This window comes from Meles meles, chromosome 10 (assembly GCF_922984935.1).
Source record: "Meles meles chromosome 10, mMelMel3.1 paternal haplotype, whole genome shotgun sequence".
Lineage (NCBI taxonomy): Eukaryota > Metazoa > Chordata > Mammalia > Carnivora > Mustelidae > Meles > Meles meles.
Genome location: NC_060075.1, coordinates 21,422,213 through 21,445,760, shown reverse-complemented (window position 1 = coordinate 21,445,760; position 23,548 = coordinate 21,422,213). Strand labels below are relative to the sequence as shown.

The following is a 23,548-nucleotide window of genomic DNA, read 5'->3' as shown; positions in this document are numbered from 1 at the left end:
CAGATAAAGAGAACAGAAATAAAGATGTAGAAAGGATTAGCCAGAAAATTAGAGCAAATACAGTCAGAAGAAAACCAATGTACACATAATTGGAGACATTAAAGAAGAAAACCAAAACAGTGGAGCAGAACAAATATTTATAAATAAAATTCAAGACTACTTATGTATCAGAAGGGCATGCTATTTTAAAAAGGGGGCGCATGCTATATTAAGGGAAAATCGACCAAGCGGGGACATATAATAGTAATTAATACTCAACTTCAAAGATAAAGATGCATTTTTGGGCAACTAGGCAAAATTATCAAGTCACCTATAAGAGAAATAAAATGAGCCTGGTTTCAGATTCCTTTACAGCTACATTCAATTCATTCATTCTAATGCTAAGAGAGAATAGAGCAACATCTAGAAGGTATTCAAGACAAGACAGTGTGAGCCAAGAGTTTTATATCTACCTGAATTATCCTTCAAGTAGAAACACTTTTTGAGGAAATTACTAGAAAATAGAATACAAGTTACCCAAGAAGTGACTGGAGAAACTTCAGTCAAAGATTTGGAGATTTCAGCTCATTGACGTTCTCCCTGTCTTCTTACCCCATAGACTATGAAATGCAAAAGAATACATTAATAGTAATGTTGAAAACAAGAAATAATGTCCTTGGGGAGAATTCCTGTAAGGTAGACAGCAAATAGGTTCAGATCCAAACAGAAGAAACAAGAGTCCTTAAGATTGCAGCAACTAGAGTCAAAGTTTATTTTAAAAAATGGGGCCCAGGGTGGCTCAGTTGTTAAGCGTCTGCCTTTGGCTTAGGTCGTGTTCTGGGTTCCAGCCCCATATTGGGCTCCCTACTCAGCAGAGAGCCTGCTGCTTCCCTTTCCAGCTCACCCTGCTCATGTTCCCTCTCTCACTCGCTCTGTCATAAATAAATAAAATCTTTTTAAAATTTTTTAAAAAATAGAGTCTCAACATTTATGTAGCTGGGGCAGACAGGTGATCAGTTGGTGACTGGACATCTGGGCATTCTCCAGTTTGACTGAGCAGCACTTGGCTGAGATAATTGTTCACAGGTCAGGTGTTGAGTGTGGGCACTGGAGCTGGATGGATAGGGCAGTGCTCCCAAGGGGCACTGGAGAGCAGCTGTGGAGCCCTTGGCAGCATCATATCTCATCTCTCCCTTCCAGCCCCTTGAAGCAGGCTGCTGTATGTGAAGAGGCAGGTGAACAGGAATTCGCAGAGACAAAGAGGATTCGAACAATAGCACCCCCCCCCAATCAAATATTTGAAAATAATGAATACCATGAGACAAGGGTAGTGGACTCAACAGATTAAGAATTAACAAAGAAAAACAGCTAGTTATATAGACTGAAGATGTTTAAGTGGTATTTTTAGAGCAATTCAGGAGGCTGTTTCATTCATGAAAAAGAAATATCTAGAAAAATTATAAGTTAAACTAAACTAAAAGTTTCAGTCAATTGATTAAAAAGCTCTCATCTCTAGATGTTACTAAATTAGTGAGCTGAAATTATGAGAGAAAAGTTAAGGAACAGAGAAAAGATCCTGAATTTCTAATATCCATCTAATAGGAATTATAGAAAAAGAGAATGGATGCAAACTGAGAACAACATGCCTTAAGGTTAAAAAGGAAAAAGGGTCCCAGAACTGAAGACAGTTTTTAGAATTAAAGGAACGCCAGGGGCAGATTAGGATGAATGTTAAAGAATATCCTTACCTAGTTACTTTCTTTTTTTTTTTTTTTTAATTTCTTATTTAAATTCAGTTAAACAACTTAGAGTACATCATTAGTTTCAGATGTAGTGTTCAGTAGTTTATCAGTTGCCTGTAACACCCAGTGCTCAACACATCACATACCCTACTTAATGCCCGTCACCCAATTACCTCATCCCCCATCCCACCTCCCCTCCAGCAACCCTCAGTTTGTTTCCTATAAGTAAAGAGTCTCTCATGGTTTTTCTCCCTCTCTGATGACTTCCCCTCCAGTTTTCCCTCCCTTAACCTATGATCCTCTGAGCTGTTTCTAGATACTTTCTTAATGAAATTTTAGAACCATGGATTAAGAAAAAATCCTGAAAGCCACAGAGCGGAATCTGGTTACAGTAAGTAAGCAAGGGCCAGATTAATATGAAGCATTTTTTTGGAGGTTGATGTGTTGAGCAACACTAGTCAGAAAGCTTCAGAGTTTGTGAGGAGAAAAATTGTTTTGAACCCAGCCTAATCCTAAACAATCTGCATTCATGTGACAGAGCAAAATAAAGACTTTTGGATTTTAAAACATTGGGGTGGGGAATAAGTGGCTATTCACTATTTGTTTGATTTTAGGAACTAAATATCTAACACAATAGAGTAGATGAGTGAGTGGTCTTCAAGATATGACTTAAATGATCTCTTGAAGCCTTCAAGAGAAAAGATGTTAATATTATCATATAGACTTTAATAAGTTACTAGCTTTTCAGAAATTTTTTTCAGAGATTAAAAATGAAAAGGAAATCCTAAACTGCTGAACAACATAAAGTTTCCGAGAGTGAGTAACACTTCTTGTTTGACAATTGACCCTCATTGAAACTGCTTATCTTATCCAGGGAAGAACCAAGATCAAGGAATAAAATTAATTATATCTGTTTTTTGTCCTATTTGTTCTAAGATATGGGAAAGAATACATGAAGGTACTATAGTTTCTCACTCTTTTTTTGTGTTGGTTTGGTCTGGTATGCTGGAAAAAGCTACCAAGATAAAAATGTTTATGCTTCACCACTAATAACAAATGAGAACAGCCACATCAAAATTAACGTTAAATATCCTCAGAAAGAAATAGAAACTCCTTTTGAAGTAGAACCATAGGACATGGATATTAGTCAAAATTAGTATGAATCTGTAAATTTGTAAATATTTAAATGGGCTTGCATAATGTGGATCCCTCCAGATTTTCAGCATGATCCTGAGGTGTTTGGAGAGATCTGGGCCTTTGATCTTAAGGACAGGGTAGAGTGACTCAGGTTCAGTGAAACCTCAGACGGTGATGTAGTAGATGAATGGGGTCATACTGAGTCGTCTTCAGCAACTTATGGATCGCTTTTAATGATATGATCATTTAAGGTTAAAGAGTGGGAATACTTTCAACCATATTCACCAGGATTTCACTCTTGAGGAATAGTAGATTTTCATCTTAATTTATGGAAGGTTGTCAGAAACCTGGGAAATGGGAAGTGACTGGATCTTTTAGTGGTTGGGGAAAATTAGGAGATGCTAGAATCTTTTCAGTATTAATTAAAAAACCAAAATTTACAATTATGAAAATAGCTTTTTCCTGAAAACAGTACGAAAATAGATAAATAGCACAATTTGATGGGAGGAGAAAATTGAACATATAATGGCTAGTATTTGTGCTTTAACCAAAAAATAAATGTTTTGTATATGCAGTTTATTCTTTAAATATCAATGCCACTTGTGTTCAACATCTAATTCTCAGCTAGGACTTACATATTCTTTGAAATAGAATTTGATTTTTACTGTCTGGTGACAGATGGTTTTTTTTATCAGAGATATTTTTATGAAAAGCCATGATCTCCCTGACTGAAAAGAATGAAAGAATCAAGTTTGGCTTTTGAACATAAATTGTATAACATACCTCAAAGAAAATTAAATTTATAGTATTATGTTAAAGAAGGCAGATTCATTACTAGAGAAGTCAATCTGGAGACTGCTGCAAACATTTCTTTGTTTTACTGTATTGTAACAACATAATTGGAAGAGCTTTGCGAAATAAATGCAGAAAGATAAATTTAGTTATATCACTCTTACTGCCATAGCTGCCCTCTGATTAAAGGGTAGCACAATTAATAGGATAGATGCTTGCCTAGAATAGAAAGAAGGGAGTTTTTCTAAGAAGGATGAGAAGGAGGAGGTAAATCATACTCTCTTTACCCGTAGAGTATGATTAGCATTCACTCTTTGGTATAAATCAGCACCTCATATATTATTGATTGATTTGGTAAAAATAAAGTTTCAAGAAAACATAAAGGTCTTTAACCCAATGTATTTTGCTCTTTCTGGGAAAAATGAAAACCCAAAAAGCTATATAGAAGTGCATTCTGAATCTTTGCCAAGTGGTGAGCATATTGTAGTAAGTGCACATGATAAACGGGTGGTATTTAGTGCTATTAAGACAAAGTTTAGTTTCTCAAGAATCTAAAACTGCACACATTGGTTTCATTTTAGCCCACATGACAGGAACAATCTGTAACTATTCAATCTGTTGCCTTGTTCTGATAGATGTGTATGGACTCAGAAAAACATATGATCTACACCTTTGGTGGTAGAATTTTGACATGTAATGGCAGCGTAGACGACAGCAGAGCCAGTGAACCACAGTTCAGTGGGTTGTTTGCTTTCAACTGTCAATGTCAAACTTGGAAACTTCTTCGAGAGGACTCCTGTAATGCTGGGCCTGAGGACATCCAGTCTCGGATAGGACACTGCATGCTATTCCACTCAGTAAGAATATTCTATACATTGTATTGTTATTTTGTCATGTATATTCTCAATAGGAAAAGAATTAGTAAAATCCAGATCTTCAGAGAGCAATCAAAAATTTTCAAAAAATAAATGATTAGTGTTAGCAACAATAGACAAAAGTAAATCTTCCTTAGCAGTGAACTGGTTGCTACGTATGAGACTCTTTCATTAACATAGTAATTCCTAAATAGTTATTACTCGAATACTAATCTAGACACTTTTATGACTAACTACTGCTAATCTACTGCAGATACCGTAGCTGTTTCTCTCTCTTATACCTTTCTACTTACTGGTTTCTCTTAGCAACTACAAGATCAATTATTTTATTTTACTTTCCTCTCTGCCACTCTCCATTAAGTATGAAGAATTAAGAATTGACTTTATAGAATTAGAATTTAAAATCATCAGCAAAAACAATATGGAGACTTTTTTTTTTTTTTTTTTTTTTTTTGACAGAGAGAAATCACAACTAAACAGAGAGGCAGGCAGAGAGAGAGGAGGAAGCAGGCTCCCTGCCGAGCAGAGAGCCTGATGCGGGGCTCGATCCCAGGACCCTGGGATCATGACCCGAGCTGAAAGCAGAGGCTTTAACCCACTGAGCCACTCAGGCGCCCTGGAGACATTTTTTTAACCTCTTCAGATGTTATAGTGAAAAGTTGGGCTTCTTTCTGTTAACATAACCTTAAAAACATATTGTGGACTATTTTAAACATCTATCAAAATAGAAGAAATGTAATAAATTCTTGTGTACTTTATCTATTTCAACAGTTTTCAGTATACCACTGTTCACTTTGCATATATCTGTTCCACTTAAATTTCATTTCTTCAATGTTTTTCCAATTTTCAAGTTTATTCTGAAATTTTATTTTGCTGGGCAAATCCCAACGTGTCATTACACCTGTAAATACTATGGTATATCACTGGGGCGCCTGGGAGGCTCAGTGGGCTAAAGCCTCTGCCTTTGGCTCAGGTCATGATCCCAGGGTCCTGGGGTTGAGCCCCATGTCGGGCTCTCTGCTCAGCAGGAGGCCTGCTTCCTCCTCTCTCTCTGCCTGCCTCTCTGCCTGCTTGTGATCTCTGTCTGTCAAATAAATAAATAAATCTTTTTAAAAAAATACTATGGTATATCACTAACAGATAAGGATTTTTTAATAAACAATAATGATACCACTGTAATATCCACCCAGAGCATCAACAGTATAGTTGGTTTATTCGAGTCAGTCTCTAAAACGGGTCTGTGTATTATATTTGGTTGTTATGTCTCTTAAATTTCTTTTAAGTGTGACAGTACTCCCTGCTCCTATTTTTTACACCCTCATATTCCATTTATTTACTTGTTAAAGAGACTGAATCATATGTAGTCTCAAATTTCCCATATTCTTGATTTGGCTAATTTTATCCTTGTGGCATTGTGATCGTTTAGTCTCCATATTTCCTGTAAGCTGGTAGTTAGATCCAGAGGCTTGATTTTAGATTTTCTCTCTTTTTTTGGAAGGGTGGGAAATACAAAAAGAGGAGTGCAAGAATACTTCATCAAAGGTGATCGACTGCAAAATATCAAGAGACATTTAATGTGTAGTTATCATACTTTTGGTGATTTTGAAAATTATTCGATGGGTTTGGGTGTTATCAGCCTGATTGATCAGTAGTAAAGGTTTTTGTCCACATTTTACCAAATGGCTTTTGCAGTCATTGATAATCATTGTGTAGGGTTTGTAAAACAGTGATTTTTCTAATTATGTTATCTATTCTGTATTTATTAACTGATTCTGTTATTAAAAGCATATCCTCATTAACTATTTGGCTACCCTGATATGCATACCACGCAGGATAGGTAATATAAATGTTTGGGTTTTTCTGTATTACTTTTCATATTAATGAGTTGAAGCTCCAAAATTAACCAGTATATTTTTTAAGCATTATTACGAACTTGTAGACTTTTATATATATTTGATGTTTTTAATCCAGTGCGTCATTATTCTTTTTGATGCCCCAATTTTTCTTTGTCGAGTAGATGTGCCCCTTCTCAGTATATTCATACATATAGCTATGTACACACATATGTATATTATATAAATACATGTATCTTTTTAGTAAGAAAAATTAAATCATTAGTTCATACTGACATCCAATTCAAATTAAGAATTATTGAGTTTTTAAATATAATATCCGTTTGATTTTGTATTTATGTATCTTTTAAGGTTAAAATCCTACTTCCTAATGACAGTATTATATTACTCCTTATGTCTTTCTATAATACTTACAGAATCACAGAGCTAAGAAAAATTACTGAATGTTTCAGGTTGCTTTCATACTATTTTTCTGTTTAGGATATAGCTAGGGATGGGTGGTCAAAAAATATTAATTAAATCACTAGAAATACTGTTTTGTGAGCATGTCTCTTTGTGGTCATATCTTTATAGATATGTTTATTACAGATAGGTTTATTTCATTGTTTTTTGAATTTCAGGGATTGCTTTTTTTCTTTTGCGTTAATTAAATAAAAGCAATATGCATAGTTCCAAAGGCAAAACCGAAAGTTAGTGTACTTTTGGAGAGATCTGGTTTCTATCTATCTTCCTTGCTCTGTCTCTTCCCATAAAGGTCTTTAATAAGCTTCTTTCAGAAAGAAACAAACATACACACATTTCCTTTTTTTCCTTTCTTACGCGAAGGCAGTGCCGTGAATTCATTATTCTATATCTTGCTTTTTTACTTTGATAAGGTATCCTAGAGATCACCTCTTACTTAGTACATAGAGTGTCATCATTCCTCTTTATACCAGCATAGTACTCCATTGCATGGGATCTGTCATAAAATTGCTTTTATAGAGGTTGAAATTTTAGAAGGATCATTTTGAATTCTTCATGGAAGTGATTACTTTCTCCCTTCTTTACCCTTTCTCCTTATTTTTCAGAAAAATCGTTGCCTATATGTATTTGGTGGCCAGCGATCGAAGACCTATTTGAATGATTTCTTTAGTTATGATGTGGACTCTGATCATGTAGACATAATATCAGATGGCACCAAGAAAGACTCTGGAATGGGTAAAGACATTTAGTGATTCTTCTCTCCTGTCTTAACTACTTTAAGTAGAAGAGTATATATAGTCCATTTTCTTTCCTTTCTAACCATTCTTCACCCTTTTCCCATGTCTTTAATTGAAGTAATTCTGAGTAAGAGGAAGAAAAATCTACCAACTGTATTATCCAGTTTTATATGTTTAAAACATACAAGTTATTACATTATTTGAACAGAAAGGCTATATGTAAATTTCCTAAGGCATTATTTATGTGTGTGCTTGCTTGGTGGGGGGCTTTGCAAGAATTAATATCTTAAAAACTGTCTTATTCTATGTTTGCTGTTCCTTTCCACCTTATGCTTTCATTGTAGTGACTTATGTATTAGGCACTAACATGGTAGAGTATGTCTTTGTTCTAAGAGAGGACTTGACGTAACTGGTAACGACTTTTAAGTTTGCAAGCTCAGCATCCAAGTTATTTTTCTCGTAATAGGGTGACTGGTTTGCCCGAGTTGGTCTCAGTGTTATGTGTATTGCCCTGGCATAGTTATTAGTAGTACCCCTGATTCACTCTCAAGTATCTTATTTTAGGTAATAATTTACATAGTTACCCTGCATAGTAGTCACTTTGCCTGTGATTATTATACATAGCTGAATGGTATTTGTTTAAGATACAGTGGTTTAAAATGCCTAATTTGAGAAATTAGATCAGTTTGCTTTTTCTTTTAGCAACTATAAAAACAGATCTTTTTATTAAAATAGTTCATATTAGAAAAAAAAAACTTCAAAAAACATTTTAACAGAAGATAGTTAATTAGAAAGTAATTAAAAAGTGCACATGAAGGGATCCTCAGGACACTTCTCCCATACTTCCTACTAGGCAGAGGTTAGAGCTTTATTTTCTGGGGGAAATGAGTACGGAGGTGTTTTTCCTACCGTGCTTAAACTACTTCCCAGAATTTAAAAAAAAAAAAGTGGCAAAGAGTGATAGTAACAAAGACTCAGTACAGCAATTCTCCCCGGATAAGCTTTAATGACTATCATTTGAAGATTTTTAAAAATGAGTTATTATTATATAGTAATTCACAAAATTGATCAATATAATGCTTTGTTCATAGTCATGGCTAGCTTTAGCACCAGTGAAGTGTGATAATTTGATTATCAAAGTAATAATATGCTCATTGTAAAGCATTTAGAAAATATAGAAAGATGTAAAAAAGAAATTATCAAACCATCCAGATGTATCTATTATCATTTTGATGTATTTCCTTCTAGTTTTTAAAAATTTATTTATTGTAGGGGCACCTGGGTGGCTCAATGGGTTGAATATCTGACTCTTGATTTCAACTCAAATCGTGATTCTCAGGGTCATGGGATCAAGCCCCACATCAGGCTCCACACTGGCCATGGAGCCTCCTTGGGATTCTCTCTCTCCCTCTGCCCCTCCCCCATGATTCTCTCAAAAAATTTTTTTATTGTATAAAATTTAACACAATTTTATCTTCTGTTTTTAAATACACATTAAATTGTGGTAATTTTTTTCATCATTATAGTTTTACTACCATGGAGTACAGGTATTAAAAGTGACAGGTGTAGATTCATTTCCTATTACTGCTATAGTCAACTCTTAGAAAATCAGAATCAGGGCGCCTGGGTGGCTCAGTGGGTTAAGCCGCTGCCTTCGGCTCAGGTCATGATCTCAGGGTCCTGGGATCGAGTCCCACATCGGGCTCTCTGCTCGGCAGGGAGCCTGCTTCCCTCTCTCTCTCTCTCTCTCTCTCTCTCTCTGCCTGCCTCTCTGCCTACTTGTGATCTCTCTCGCTGTCAAATAAATAAATAAATAAAATCTTTAAAAAAAAAATCAGAATCACTAATTTTGCTATGTGTTCTTTAATTTTTAATTGATTTATGGTGAATTATTCCATGCAAACAAGTTCATTCATTAACTTGATAATACTTGTCAGACATCTGCTAGCACCTAAGCTTGACCCTCTCCCTTCCTCTCTCCCAACATATTTCAGTACCATCTATGTGCCATGTATGTTTGAAGTGCTTGAGAGATAGCTGTAGGCCGGGGGTAAAATCCATCCTCTCAGAGGACTCACATGCTGGTGGGGAGACTTGCAGTGGCCATTAAGTACTGTGAAGAAAAAACATTGGCTGCCGTGAGAATAAGTCACACGGGAGGTCCCTTATAGATAGAGCAGGTTGGAAAGCCATCTCTGCAGGGATGATCATCTTCAAGATTTCAGATGAGAAGTAGAGAACTAAGAAGAACCATGTTAAGTGAGAGAAGAGCAAGTATAAAACTCCCAAAGCAGGAAAGAACATAGTGTGTTCCAGAAAGAGTTGAGAGTGGGGAAGTTGGTATAAAATGAGGGTAGAAAAATGGTTAAAACTCTTGATTGTTCAGTGCCTTGTACAAATGCAAGAAGTTTGGATTTTTTTTCCCTAAATAAAATTGTAGTTATTAAAAGGTGTAATGCCAGAGACTTGATCTGATTAATTGAAATTTTGAAAATTTCACTCTTTTACCTAGATACACCTTTTCCAAGTGCTTGATTTTGACAGTATGCCTACAAGTTACAGTGTCCAGAGGCTGTATGGTGCTTTAATTGAGGTTTTTTATGGCAGAGTTGAACATCTGGTTAGACTGCATGCTTGGAACGTTTTCCTGCCTAAAACTGTTGTGGTTTTACTTGGAATTGTGGAACCTCAGTGGTTCTGTTGGCACAGGAAAGTGAAACGAAAATCACTTTCATTTTTACCCTCCATCTCCCTCCATCCTTTCTTCCCTTCTTCTTCCTCCTTCTTGCCCTCCCTCTCCTCCTTTCCCTCTTTCTCTCTTCCTTCCTATTCATCCCTTCTTTTCTACTCCCCACCCATGTGCCATTGTCTCTCTCTGTCTGTCTCCACTGGGCCCCAGAGGTTTCTGATACTCTTGTGGATACAGTTGAGAACCACTCTTTCAGCTCCAGAGCCTATCTCAGTCCTTAGTCAAGTAACCTTGATCAAGTTAACTTATTTCTCAGTCTTAGCTTGTGTGTCTCTTAAGTGACCAAAATTATATCGTGTCCCTGCTTGTGGCTATTCTAAGAGTAGAGATGGATTAACCCTCTGGTTTTGGCTAGTGTTACTTAGTTTTCCCACGAGTATGCTAACGCTATCTGCAAGTTCACTGATCTAGTTAGTAATTAAGTAATGCCAGTTTTACCTCCATCTTCTGTTTCCATCACAAGTTCACTAGTTTGAGCTATCAGCACCTATTTGGCCTTTGTTCCTAATCTTCTTCCTCTTCTTTGTTTGTTTATTTGTTGAGAGACAGTGAGTAAGTGCTAGTGACCAGGAGGGGAAGAAGAAAAGAGAGAGGATCTCAAGCAGGCTCCATGCTCAGTGCAGAGCCTGACATTGAGCCTGACCTCATGACTCTTGAGATCATGACCTGAGCTGAAATCAAGAGTCAGATGCTTACTGACTAAACTAGCCAGGCATCCCTATTTGTTTTTAAAAGATTTTCTTTTTTTTTTTTTTTAAGTGGTCTCTACATCCAGATTGGGACTTAAACTCACAACCCTGAGATCAAGAGCCACGAGGTCCACTCACTGAGCCAGTTGGGTGCTCTCAAAACATATCTTATTTACTCTGAAAAATGACTGAAAAAAAAATTCTCATTTTTTTTTCCCAAGGGCTTTGCAAGTTCTTATGTTTACAGTAGTCATTTTGTGCTGAGAATACAGTTGGTAAATATTTACTTGATTATGCTGCTGCTTCTTGGGTATGCCACCTCTCCCCCCATCTCATTCTCTGTACTGCAAACAGAATAGAGCAGTTTTGTGTTACCAGTGAAGTGCAAAAATGTGTGCTTGGATATTTATTCAACAGATACTTTTTGGTCACCTACTGTGTTCCAGATAATAAGCTAAGTGCTAGAGATACAGTTGTGAATAAGGACTCTGTCTTCTAGAGCTTTCAGTTGTGCAAGGGGAAAACAAAGAAGTAGATTAACAACCTTACTTTTGGATTAGTGCTAATAAGATAAAGTAATTTTAAAAATATAAATTCTGGGGGCACCTGGGTGGCTCAGTGGGTTAAGCCTCTGCCTTCAGCTCAGGTCATGATCTCGGGGTCCTGGGATCAAGCCCCACATCAGGCTCTCTCCTCAGCAGGGAGCCTGCTTCCCCTTCTCTCTCTGCCTGCTTCTCTGCCTACTAGTGCTCTCTCTCTGTGTCAAATAAATTAATAACATCTTAAAAAAAATATATGTATATATATAAACTCTGGGCACCTGGGTGGCACAGTCAGTTAAGCCTCTGACTCTTGGTTTCTGCTCAGGTCATGATCTTACTGTTGTGGGATCAAGCCCCATGTCTGGCTCTGCACTCAGTGCAGAGTCTGCTTAATTTATTTTCTCTCTCCCTCTTTCTCTCTGCTCCCCTACTCACAGCTTTCCTCTCTCTCTCTTTCTCTCGAGTAAATAAATATTTTTTAAAATAATAAAATAGGTTCAGTGGATTAAGCTGCTGCCTTTGGCTCAAGTCATGATCTCAGGGTTCAGGGATCAAGCCCCACATCGGGCTCTCTGCTCAGCAGGGAGCCTGTCCCCCCCCCCCCCCCGCTTCCTGCCTCTCTGCCTACTTGTGATCTCTGTCTGTCAAATAAATAAATAAAATATTTAAAAATAAAATAAATAATAAATAAAATATAAAATGTAAACATGATAGGCCTTCTTCCTTGATTAGAATTTTTTTGTTGTGTCCCTTTGCCCTGTAGATTAAATCTAAACTCCCCCTGACTCCTAGATTCCTTTATGGTATGCCCCACCTTAATGAGCTTTCCAGCCCCATTTTTAGTATCCAACCTCACCTTGCCACCAGTTCTTTGTTTCATGACCACTGAAGATAAATTCTTTGTAGATACACTTTTTCTTGCCTTTGGGTTTTTGTCCATGCTGTTCTCCCTACCTGATTCATTCTTCTGTCCAACCTCAAAGTATAACTAACTTTTGCACGTCTTTTAGATCTAGTTTACAGGTCATTGTCTCCTGAAATTCTCTAACTCCTCAGGCCCAGATTGTAATTAAAGCATATGGTTCTAATCTTCATTGGTAACACAATTCTAGATATTCATCTAGTATAATCTTGACTCTCCTTTTCAAAATCTTTGAAAAGCTTAACTGAAATACAGGATTTCTTTTTTTTTTTTTTTAAGATTTTATTTATTTATGTATTTGACAGAGATTACAAGTAGGCAGAGAGGCAGGCAGAGAGAGAGGAGGAAGCAGGCTCCCTGCTGAGCAGAGAGCCCGATGCAGGGCTCGATCCCAGGACCCCAGGATCATGACCTGAGCCAAAGGCAGAAGCTTAACCCACTGAGCCACCCAGGTGCCCCCTGGAAATACAGGATTTCTGAAAGAACACTCAGTCTTTTCAGTACTCTAGATCTCCTAAAAAATCTTTCACTGAATTAAGTTAGACCAAATCGAAAACCTCATGTCAGAACTGTGGTATATTCAATTGTCCTCCCATGGGATTACTTTCACCTGATTTTTAAAAGTCCATTTAATTTTATTTTATCTTACTAGGTTATTATTTATAAGCCATGAAAAGCCCTTCTAAGGACAAGGGAAAGTACTATTTAAATTCCCACATTATTAAATATTAGAAAATACCAATTTGGGGGACACCTGGATGGCTCAATATGTTGGGCTGTGACCCTTGATCTCAGCTCGGGTCATGGTCTCAGGGTTGTGGGCTTAAGCTCCATATCAGGCTCCATGCTCAGCGTCCCTTTCCTTCTGCTCTTCCTCCTCACACGTGCATGCTCTCTTTCTCTCTCTCTTTGAAATGAATAAAATCTTATAAAGAAAAAAAAAGGAAAATAGCAATTTTATTCATTACATGGATGCTCTGTAGCTTATTTAAACATTCTGTTTATTAACTGTTCTTCAGAAGCTTTTTTACTACAGTTAATTACTGTAATTTGAGATGGACTTAACATATAATTACTATGTTTATCTGTGATTCAGTAATGTGGGTTATTTGATTAAAACTGCATTTATGATGGGAGTTTCAAACGCATTGTTTGAAATCATAGAAGAAATTTGAATTATTAAGATCATCAATTAGAAATGGCGTATCTGGGGCGCCTGGGTGGCTCAGTGGGTTGAGTGCCTTCGGCTGAGGTCATAATCCTCGGGTCCTGGAATCGAGCCCCGAGCGGACTCCCTGCTCATTCTCTCTCTCTCTCTCTCTCAAATAAATAAAATCTTTAAAAAAAAAAAAAGAAAGAAAGAAATGGCATATCTAATTATAAAATTGCTGCTGCTTTTTATAATTTTTTATTGTGTTAGATACTATAACATCTTAAATGGCTGCTCTTTATAATTATTTAAATGTATTATCTTAGATTTAACATCTCAAGATTTGAAGAAACTTCAACTCTTACTTTTTAACTAGAGTGTAACAATGTTATGCTCCCCTCAGAAAGAAATTACAATTTAAATCAGTGGATTGGCAGCTGCTTAGAAAGAAGGGATTTATTAGTATTGTGTCTAACACATACATAATTACATCAAAATTCAGCACATCTAAAATTTGGGTTTATTTCTGAATAACTTTTGGCAAGCACAGGGGGTTTAGCAGACTCCCCATATGTAAGCTCTGTATTTAACACTAATTGAAAATTATGTTTAGAAGATAGTCTGTCACACCACCAGAGCTTTATAGTTTGCTATAGAAACTCAGTTTATTGTAATAGGATTACTTTCTCATATGTGTATTATTCAAGGTAGCAAACATGTAGAGTCTTCACCATTTGGCAGATGCTAAGTCAAACATTGGTGATACAGAGCTCTTACAGCCTAGTTCCTGTTCTATAGTAGTAATGTGTTTACTTGTTTTGTTCCTTAACATCTGTTGACTGTATTTTCCCACATCTGTCACTGTTTATTCCATTCTGTTCTAACCATAGTGGCAGATTGGTATAATTGAAAGAATAGTGAATTGAGAATCAGAAGACTTGGTCTCTCTTCATCTGGATCTGCCACTCATCCCTCTGCAACTTTGACAAAATTGTATACATAACTTTTGTGAGCCTGATTATTCATCCGAAAATGAGGTTGGACCAGTTGATCTTAAGGCCTCATGTAGCTCCAGAATTTTGACAGTTAAATTTCATTCCCTTCTGCTATCAGGCTGTGAAAGTAACATGAGGGCTATGTTAGTAATGTCTGCAAGTTTTAATTTATCTATAAACATTTTCATGAAAACCTTAAAAGCAAAGTCTTAAAGATTTTTACTTCAACTAACAGAATTGGTCAAACATTGACATTATTGACATTGTTTTTTAATAAATAAGTGTGTGTGTTTGTATGTATGTAATTATATAGAATAAGTCCTTGTGAATTGGACCCTTTTGGACTTCTGACAATTAACTAAATCAGGCCAATTCAGCAGTATAGAGAAGATGTTGAAGCTAATGATTTGCTGTCATTAACGTAAATTAGTTACTAAGCTAGGAAATGGTAGTGTTTATTTTTCGTGTAACTGGGCTTCATTGCTTTCCAGTTAGCATCTTTTATATCTGTTGTGCCATTATTCTGATAAAATCGTATTCTGTACTTTTTTCCCTCTCATCATTATTGTTAATGCTAATTTTACATAATTTTTCCCCTTCTACTCTCACAGGGTGTTTTTGCTTAGTTACAAGCTTGTATAAGTGTTGTGTATTTTTAATATAAAATTTAGGTCATTTGATAGTAAATATGAATTACCAGCAAAAACAAACATGCAACAACAGTAAGACAGTTTTGAAAATGAAAAGTAATGTAGTATTAATACTACCAGATATTTGTAAAGGTACGGTTTTGTACAGATTAATGGAATGGAACAGAACAGATAGTATAAAAGGATGTAATGCTTAGAGCTGGTACTGGCAACTTTCAAAAAGAAAGGAAGGTCAAGAGAATTGTAGGGATGTTTACCTAGCACCATGATTTGATTAAATTGCTGAAACAATCCTGGAGCTGCCCACTTGCAAAATTTTGATATATGAGCTCATTAATCAACTGTTATTCAGGTTTTCTGTTACTTGAAGCTGAAAATACCCTAACAAATAGAGAAATTTTAGAAAGTTGTTTTTATTAAACTTGTATTTCTGTGACAGTTCTGAAATTGTATTTTTTTTCCTGTGTCTTAACTAAAGTAACTAATAATATGTGCATTGGATTATGAAGCAAAAATAGAGTTGAGATTAGTGCATGAATTAATGCAATGATGTATCTTCCTCAGGAATTGAAATAACTTCAAAAATATATCTGTTGTCTTTTTAGCCTCCCTGTAGGCTTTCCTTATGTTACAGATTCTGGTAATCTTCCCCTATTGGGTCAACCAAAGAAGAGGAAAAGAAAAATGTGATTTAGATTGTTAGATAAAATCATTTTTTAGCTGCCCTATTTCAGGTTTTTAAAATGTTAAAGTGGGGCGCCTGGGTGGCTCAGTGGGTTAAGCCTCTGCCTTCAGCTCAGGTCATGATCTCTGGGTCCTGGGATCGAGCCCCGCATTGGGCTCTCACCTTGCTGGGGAGCCTGCTTTCTCCTCTCTGTCTCTGCCTGCCTCTGTGCCTACTTGTGATCTCTCTGTCAAATAAATAAAGTCTTTTAAAAAAAATAAAAATTTGGGCACCTGGGTGGCTCAGTGGGTTAAGCCTCTGCCTTCAGCTCAGGTCATGATCCCGGGGTCCTGGGATCAAGTTCCGCCATCATGCTCTCTACTCAGCAGGGGCCTGCTTCCTCCTCTCTCTGTCTCTCTGCCTACTTGTGATCTCTCTCTGTCAAATAAATAAAATAAAATATTTTTAAAAATTTTTTAAATAATATAAAAATTTTTTAAAATTTTAAAAATAAAAATGTTAAAGAAAAAATAAGAGAGTTGAAGAATGATCATTGTAATTTCCTGGAAATACTAAAAACAAGTTGGGTGTAATAGTTGTTGTGTTGTTCTTCTGTTTCCTCAGACAAGTGTTCTTTCAAAATGTATTCATGATTAACAAATGATCTTGTTTACTGACCTGTTTAATTTTTCTTTGTGAGTCAGTTTATAAAGACTAGTAAAGATTTATGCCATTCAGTTGAGCTTTTTGCCAGTTGAATCTAAAAGCTTTTAAAATATTATATGTTACAACTCTCCTATTCTTTTCCCCTCACCTCGCAACTACCCATTAGAAACCATTAAATTTGTAAAAATAGCCTTTTTTTCTTCTTGGGAAGAAAATTAATACAGAAGACTACTAATAATTATAACATACTAGAATGAAAACTTCTTCCTTGGTTTTGACCTTTAGAACTTTTTAGTTTTTGATAATGCCATTTTTGTTCAGCCAGTTTTTATTTCAATAAAATTACTGTAGAAGTAATGCAGTGTGCATAATTCATAAAGCAGAATTCAAACAATATAGAATGAAAATTATTTCTGCCAGAGTTGCAAACTTAGTTCCCTTCCTAAGGGAACTTATTTATAAAGAAAAATTTTGAGTCTTCCGAGACCCAAACCCCAGAAATAAGCCCTAGAAAAATAAAATGAGAGGCAGCTGGCTTCCAGAAACTCTTTTAAATGAGATAGAATATGGTCTGTCCCCTGAATTAACCTTGAGTTAATTCTTGTTCCTTCACTATAGAAACTAGCTTGTACAACTAGTGCAGAATCCAAAGAACAACATGATGGCAGTGCATAAACCCTACTTGTGTTAAGAATTGGTGAAAATAGATGTGGCCTAACCATTTACTCTCAGTAATCCATTTCTCTTTCATCCTTCAAGTCCAGAAAAATTGCCTTCTACTTCCCCTAAAGGGTCTAAAGGCGTGAAACCCTTACATAGGGGGATGATAGTAACTAGAAGTAATTAACTGGTTCTTTGTGAATAGTCTTCACTACTTAATGGCTCTTCCCCTCCATTTTCCTTAAATTCTCTGGTGCTGATGCTACTTAAGGCCTGACCTTTGGTCCCCCCTAATATATCTTAAAAGAAAGAATAGCTGATATGTTGAAAATATTACCTCACAGAGATATAACTAGACAGCTGAGGACTGCAGATATCTCAAAAGAAATCAATAAACTGACAACATATATGATCTAAAGCAGAATTATTACAATTGTTGAACCAGGAGTTCAAAACAAGCATAATTAATATAAAGATATAAAGGGACATACTAGTAATATGAAGTAAAATCTAAAAATTGTAAAAAAGAACCAAATGGAAAAACTAGATACGAAAAATGTATTTGAAATGAAGACTGCAACAAATATTATAAATAGAATGTCTGTGAATGAATTAATTAGTTGAAAGATTACAATGAATATTCTTTAGGGAAAAAATAGGAAAGAAAAAAGATAAAGAGATAGAAAATATAAAAGAGGGGCGCCTGGGTATCTGTCAGTTAAGCACCTGCCTTCAGCTCAGGTCATGATCTTGGGGTCCTGGGATCAAGTCCTGTGTCTGGTTCCCTGTTCATTGGGAAGTCTGCTTCTCCCTATACCCCTCCCCTCACTCACGCTAGTTCTCTCTCTCTTTCGCAAATAAAATTAAAAAAATATATATATATATATACATATATGTATGTATATATATATATATAAATATAAAAGAGAAACTAGAGGATATGGAAAGGAATTGTACAAGTGTGAACATCCTAACAGCAGTAACAGGAAAGAAAAATAAAATTTTAAGAGGGCAGAATAATTGAAGAAATAAGGGAGGTACATTGGCCAGAATTCGGAAGCAAAAGGCCTCAGATTGGTGAAAGGGCTTATAGTGTACCTGACAGGAAGAATAAAGGGACACCTACCTAGACACATTAAAGTTTGCTTAAGAATATCAAAGACATAGGGAAGATTATGAATGATTTCAGAGATGAAGATGACATGCAAAAGGAAAGATGGATGAGTGGATGGAAGGATGGATGGTTGGATGGATGGATGGACATCAGATAGCTCAACAGCAGTAGTGAATGGAAGAAAACAGTAAAGTTAAAAAGTGATCAAGGAGGGGCACCTGGGTGGCTCAGTTGTTAAGCATCTGCCTTTGGCTCAGGTCATGATCCCAGGGTCCTGGAATTGAACCCCCATTAGGCTCCCTGCTCAGAGGGAAGCCTGCTTCTCCCTCCCCTACTCCTCCTGCTTGTGTTCCCTCTCACTGTCTCTGTCAAATAAATAAAATCTTAAAAAAAAAAAAAGTGATCAAGGAAAATGACTTTAAACCAAGAAATTTATATTCTCCTTTCATATGTTAGTGTGAAATAAAATAGGTCTTCATACAGCAAACCTTCCTAGGTATATATGCCTAGGAAGGTTTGCTGTATGAAGACCTATATTGGAAACCCATTTGGAAACAAGACTCAGAAATAAATTTAGGATATGTTAGAAGTATGTGTTAAGTGGTGATCAAGTTATCTTAAGAAAATTGATTGTTGGGCGCCTGGGTGGCTCAGTGGTTAAAGCCTCTGCCTTCGGCTCAGGTCATGATCCCAGGGTCCTGGGATCAAGCCCTGCTTCGGGCTCTCTGCTCGGCGGGGAGCCAGCTTCCTCTTCTCTCTCTGCCTGCCTCTCTGCCTACTTGTGATCTCTGTCTATCAAATAAATAAATAAAATTTAAAAAAAAGAAAAGAAAATTGTTGCCAGAAGAAAAACATCAGGGCCAAAATTCTAAACAACGAAAGGGGGAGTGGGGTACCATCTATAATTCAGGTATCGTAATGGGACTTACAGGTGCGAAAATACTCTCTATTAAAACTTTCATTCCAAATGTCTTATAAAGGCTCAAAATCTAATGGATCTTTATTTTCTTTGAAGCTTCCTTTTGCTTTCCTCTGTCACCTGTCACTGCCACTGTTTCTTACATCCCATGTCATTCCTTTTCTTGGATTCCTTTTTAGTGTTGTTGGAATAGCTCCTCAAAGAATTGTTTCATATGCAGTCATTGACATAACTTTTCATATTTCCGCTAATCTAAAAATTCATTTATTTTGCCCTCCTTGTTGGAATAGAGTTTTAATTCCTTATCTTTTTATATTCCTCAGAATTTTAAATTTATTATTCCATTGTATTCTAACATTCATTGTTACAGATAAAAGGTCTCATAAGTTTGATACTTAATATTCTTCTGTGTGTAATAACCTGCTTTTTCCCCTTTGTAGAATCTTCTAAAATTTTTCTTTTTATTCCTAGAGTTTTAAAGTTTCATTAGGAGATCTTTATCTCTCTCTCTGTCTTTTTGTCTCCCACTATTCAAAAATACTGTTTCTGTGAAAACTTCCGTAAGCCAAACTGGCATAAAGCAAAGAAGCAATTACCACTTTAGTTATAAGGAAAAGTTTTGACTCTTCCCAAACCCAAGAAACAACTCTCTCTCAGACTTTTCTGATACCTTAGGACACATCTTGCTAACTGATGCACAAAATAAATTGAGAGAAAGCACAGACACAGTTCACAACTGGGGCGGCTTGATGCGGAGAGGCTGGTTGTAGTTCCTGAGGAGGGTGTGCTCTGCCTCTCTAAGAACTCACTGCAAAGCAAACAAATGCTGTTTTTGCTCTTCACCTTTTTTTCATAAAGGTGAAAATCATCCTCAGATTTGCTTGTTTCTATCATTCAGGTAGATTTTCTTTCATTATTTTTTCCTCCTGTGTTATTTCCCCTCTCCTGAGTGTTCTTCTCAGACAGATTTCTTACTTTAGTGGTTTTATCCTCTGTGTCCTGTAACTTTTCTATCATCATTTCTGTATCTTTTGCTATACTGGTAATATCAATTTTAGCCTATAGCCACTGACTATCTTTCTAACTATGCTCAATATTTTTTCATTTTGTCATCTGATTTTTTTGGTCCTAGTTTTACTCTTTAACATCTTATTTTCTATTCCTTTTTATGGAAGCCTCTTCTTGTTTTACACGTGTAATATTCTTTTTATTTCTTACAAAGATAATGAGTTTGGGGTTTTTTTTTTTAAAGTTCTTTTTCTTTCTGTGATTTATTTTTTCCATTCTGTATGTTTATCTAGGCCCCTATCTTTATAGATAATTTTTCCTTATAAATAAAGTGGTTGAAATTTTTCTCATATGTCTTGTGATTTCTATCTAAACATTAAAATCTATGAGTAAAGGACTACATCAGTTAAGAATGGTAAACAAGGAGCCTCTGGGTGACTCAGTCATTAAGCGGCTGCCATTGGCTCCTGTCATGATCCTGGGGTCCTGGGATGGAGCCCTGCTTTGGGCTCCCTGCTTAGCCGGTGGCCTTCTCCCTCTCACACACCTCCAGCTTGTGTTCCCTCTCTCTCTGTCTCTCTCTCTCTCAAATAAATCAATCAATCTCTCTTTTAAAAAAAAGGACTGGTAAACGACAGTGACTTCCTATGCATAGGGTAGGCATCTTTCCCAGCCGGCTTCTCCCTTACATAAGACACTGACCAGCAATGGTGTATAAATGCATGGCACATCTCGTCCACCAGGCTGTCTCCCCTAATATCCGTGTGAAGTTTGCAGTGACTTTAAACTCTGCTCTCCTCCTCATTCAGGCGCCTGCGTCCTTAGTAGAAGCTCTCCACAGGAGCCCTCCTCACAGTGTACTCCTGCTTTTTGTATTTGATAACTTGGAAATTTTTTATCTTTTACCCCTGGTGAGTCGGCTCTCTTTTCCTTGACTGTGAGAGCCTCAAAATTTCTTACCTCTTGATAACATACTTTCTTCTTCCTCCTACGGTTTCTCTTTCTTTTTGCCAGAGTATCTTTCCTGCTGGTGTTGTGGGATGTTGGGAAAGAGGAATAATGTAGTTTGTGTTCATTTTGCTATCTGAAACCAAGAGACCCAAAGTTTAGATTTCATAAGCAGCTTCTGCTAGTAAAAATCCCAAAGTCTATAATGCTTATTAGTGAGTGCTAGGCTATAATTCTTACATGTATGTATGTATATATACATATCCAAATTTTTTACTTTTTATTTAATAAGAACATTTAAACTCTCCATTTAAAATGAAAAAATAAGGTTTTTTACTTCTGTTTCCAAAGAGGTAACAAATGAGATTTAGAGTATTACAGAAATTAAGATTTTTAATAGCTTCTTAGAGAAACCTAGAGTGCCTTTGAAAACTTAATTTTTTTGTTAATGTTTTTGAATTGTTACTCATGTGGCATAGAGTGGAAGTAGGAATTAAGCTTAAGTGCACTTTGTAAAAATTAGGCAAAAGGCCATTAACATAGATATATTCAGTGTAAATTTGAATGAACTCCCTGATTGTTAGGAACTCCTAACAATCATTCATTTTTATTTTTTAGAGAAAAAATTAAAAATACTTTAAATAAAGTGATGCCTAGTTTTAATTTTGTGACTTCATACTAGCAAAATGGCTTAAAAATATTTATTTTAGTGCCAATAAAACTGTTTTTTGAAACCTGAATTCCCTTTCCATCTAAATAGTAAGATTCCAAATATTAATGTAAAATTTTCTTCCTGACAAATATGGAAGGATGTGTGAGAGCTTTTCACTTACTACCAAAAGTCCCTGGTACTTATGCCCTGATATATATTTTTGTATTTTGGTTTGGATTTTTCTTTCCCTTATAATTAATTATAAAAGCAATATATACTGGAAAAATACATACTATAGAACAAAAGTAAAAATGTCCTAATTGCCCCACACATGACTATCAGTTGTGGTTTGATGTATGTTCTTCTATATTTTTCTAATTACATACAAACATTTTATATGTAAACATTTTTCCTTGTCTGTAGTATGTAATAAAGATTATATTTGTTAGAGAATGTAAACTTAAAGATTAATAGAAATCTTTCCCTGCCCTGAGAAATTTTGCCTTTGAGTATTCTTAGGGTAAAATATTGGATGCTTCCCCCCAAAATCAGTGAAACATTTTTACTCTTTTCTTCACACATTTCTGCTGCTTCAAGCTTGGTCCCTATGGTGTCAGTCCAGTGGATTTTTGTGCTTAGGACATAATACCTATCCTCCTTCTGCTGATAACTTCCATTTCATGGAAATAATGCTTCTTTATTGGTATTTCCTTACTTGTTACCATCTTAACAGCCTCCTAAATGCTGTCTGTATCTCAGGATTCTCTCTTTGCCTGTCCACACTGCACATTGGTACTGTTACTGCTCTCACCCTTCAGGATCTTAACAGAAATTTCAGCTTTGAAGAGACCTGGTATATTATATAGACCTACTTTCAATTTTTGGTTAAGAAAACTTGAAAGTCTAAAAATGTTTCTTGCAAAGCGGTACCTGGCTGGCTTAGTCGGAAGAGCATGTAACTCTGAATCTGGGGTTCATGAGTTCAAGCCCCATATTGTGTGTAGGGATTACTAAAAACAAACAAATAGACAAAAACTTGAAAAATAGAGTAGGGGCCCCTGGGTGGCTCCGTTTAGCATCTGCCTTTGGCTCAGGTCATGATCTCAGGGTCCTGGGATAAAGCCCTGCAGCGGGCTTCCTGCTGAGCGGGGAGTCTTCTCCCTTTCCCTCTGTGCTCTGTTACACACTCACTCTCTCTCTCAAATAAATAAAATACTTTTTTAAGAAAGAAAAAAGTGAAAAGTTTCTTGCATGAAAGCACGTAGTTAATTGAGAAAATCTAAACTAAAAGATTTTTCTACTTCTGTTTTGTTTCCAATACTTACTGGTATTTAAGTTCCTAGGTTGGCTTTCAAAAACTTTTGGGACACGCATCTCATTTCTGTATTGTAAATGATCAAAAATTACATTGTGAGGATGATTCTGTAGTGAATATACCAAAAAAATACCAAGCTGTACACTATAAATGGGTGAATTGTATGGCATATGAATTATCTCTGTGTAAAGCTGTTTAAAAGTCAATAGACTTGAACGTATAACTGGAAGATAAAATCAACATTATGTAGAGTAAAAAGTGCATGAGATGTGGAAGATCAAAGAAATGGGAACTATATGGTTCCTAGTATGCTTTCTAATCAAAGTAA

General features: G+C 36.1%; 1 protein-coding gene across 3 annotated transcripts in view; it reads left to right on the top strand.

The window, feature by feature from the left end:
• The window catches only part of MKLN1 (muskelin 1), a 345,476-nt gene that overhangs the window by 277,343 nt on the left and 44,585 nt on the right, over nucleotides 1-23,548 (top strand). For all 3 annotated transcript variants that reach the window (XM_046020023.1, XM_046020022.1, XM_046020024.1), the window contains 2 exons: nucleotides 4,286-4,507; nucleotides 7,446-7,575. In XM_046020023.1, coding sequence (XP_045875979.1) covers nucleotides 4,286-4,507; nucleotides 7,446-7,575 — 352 coding nt within the window. The remainder of the gene's footprint in view (nucleotides 1-4,285; nucleotides 4,508-7,445; nucleotides 7,576-23,548) is intronic.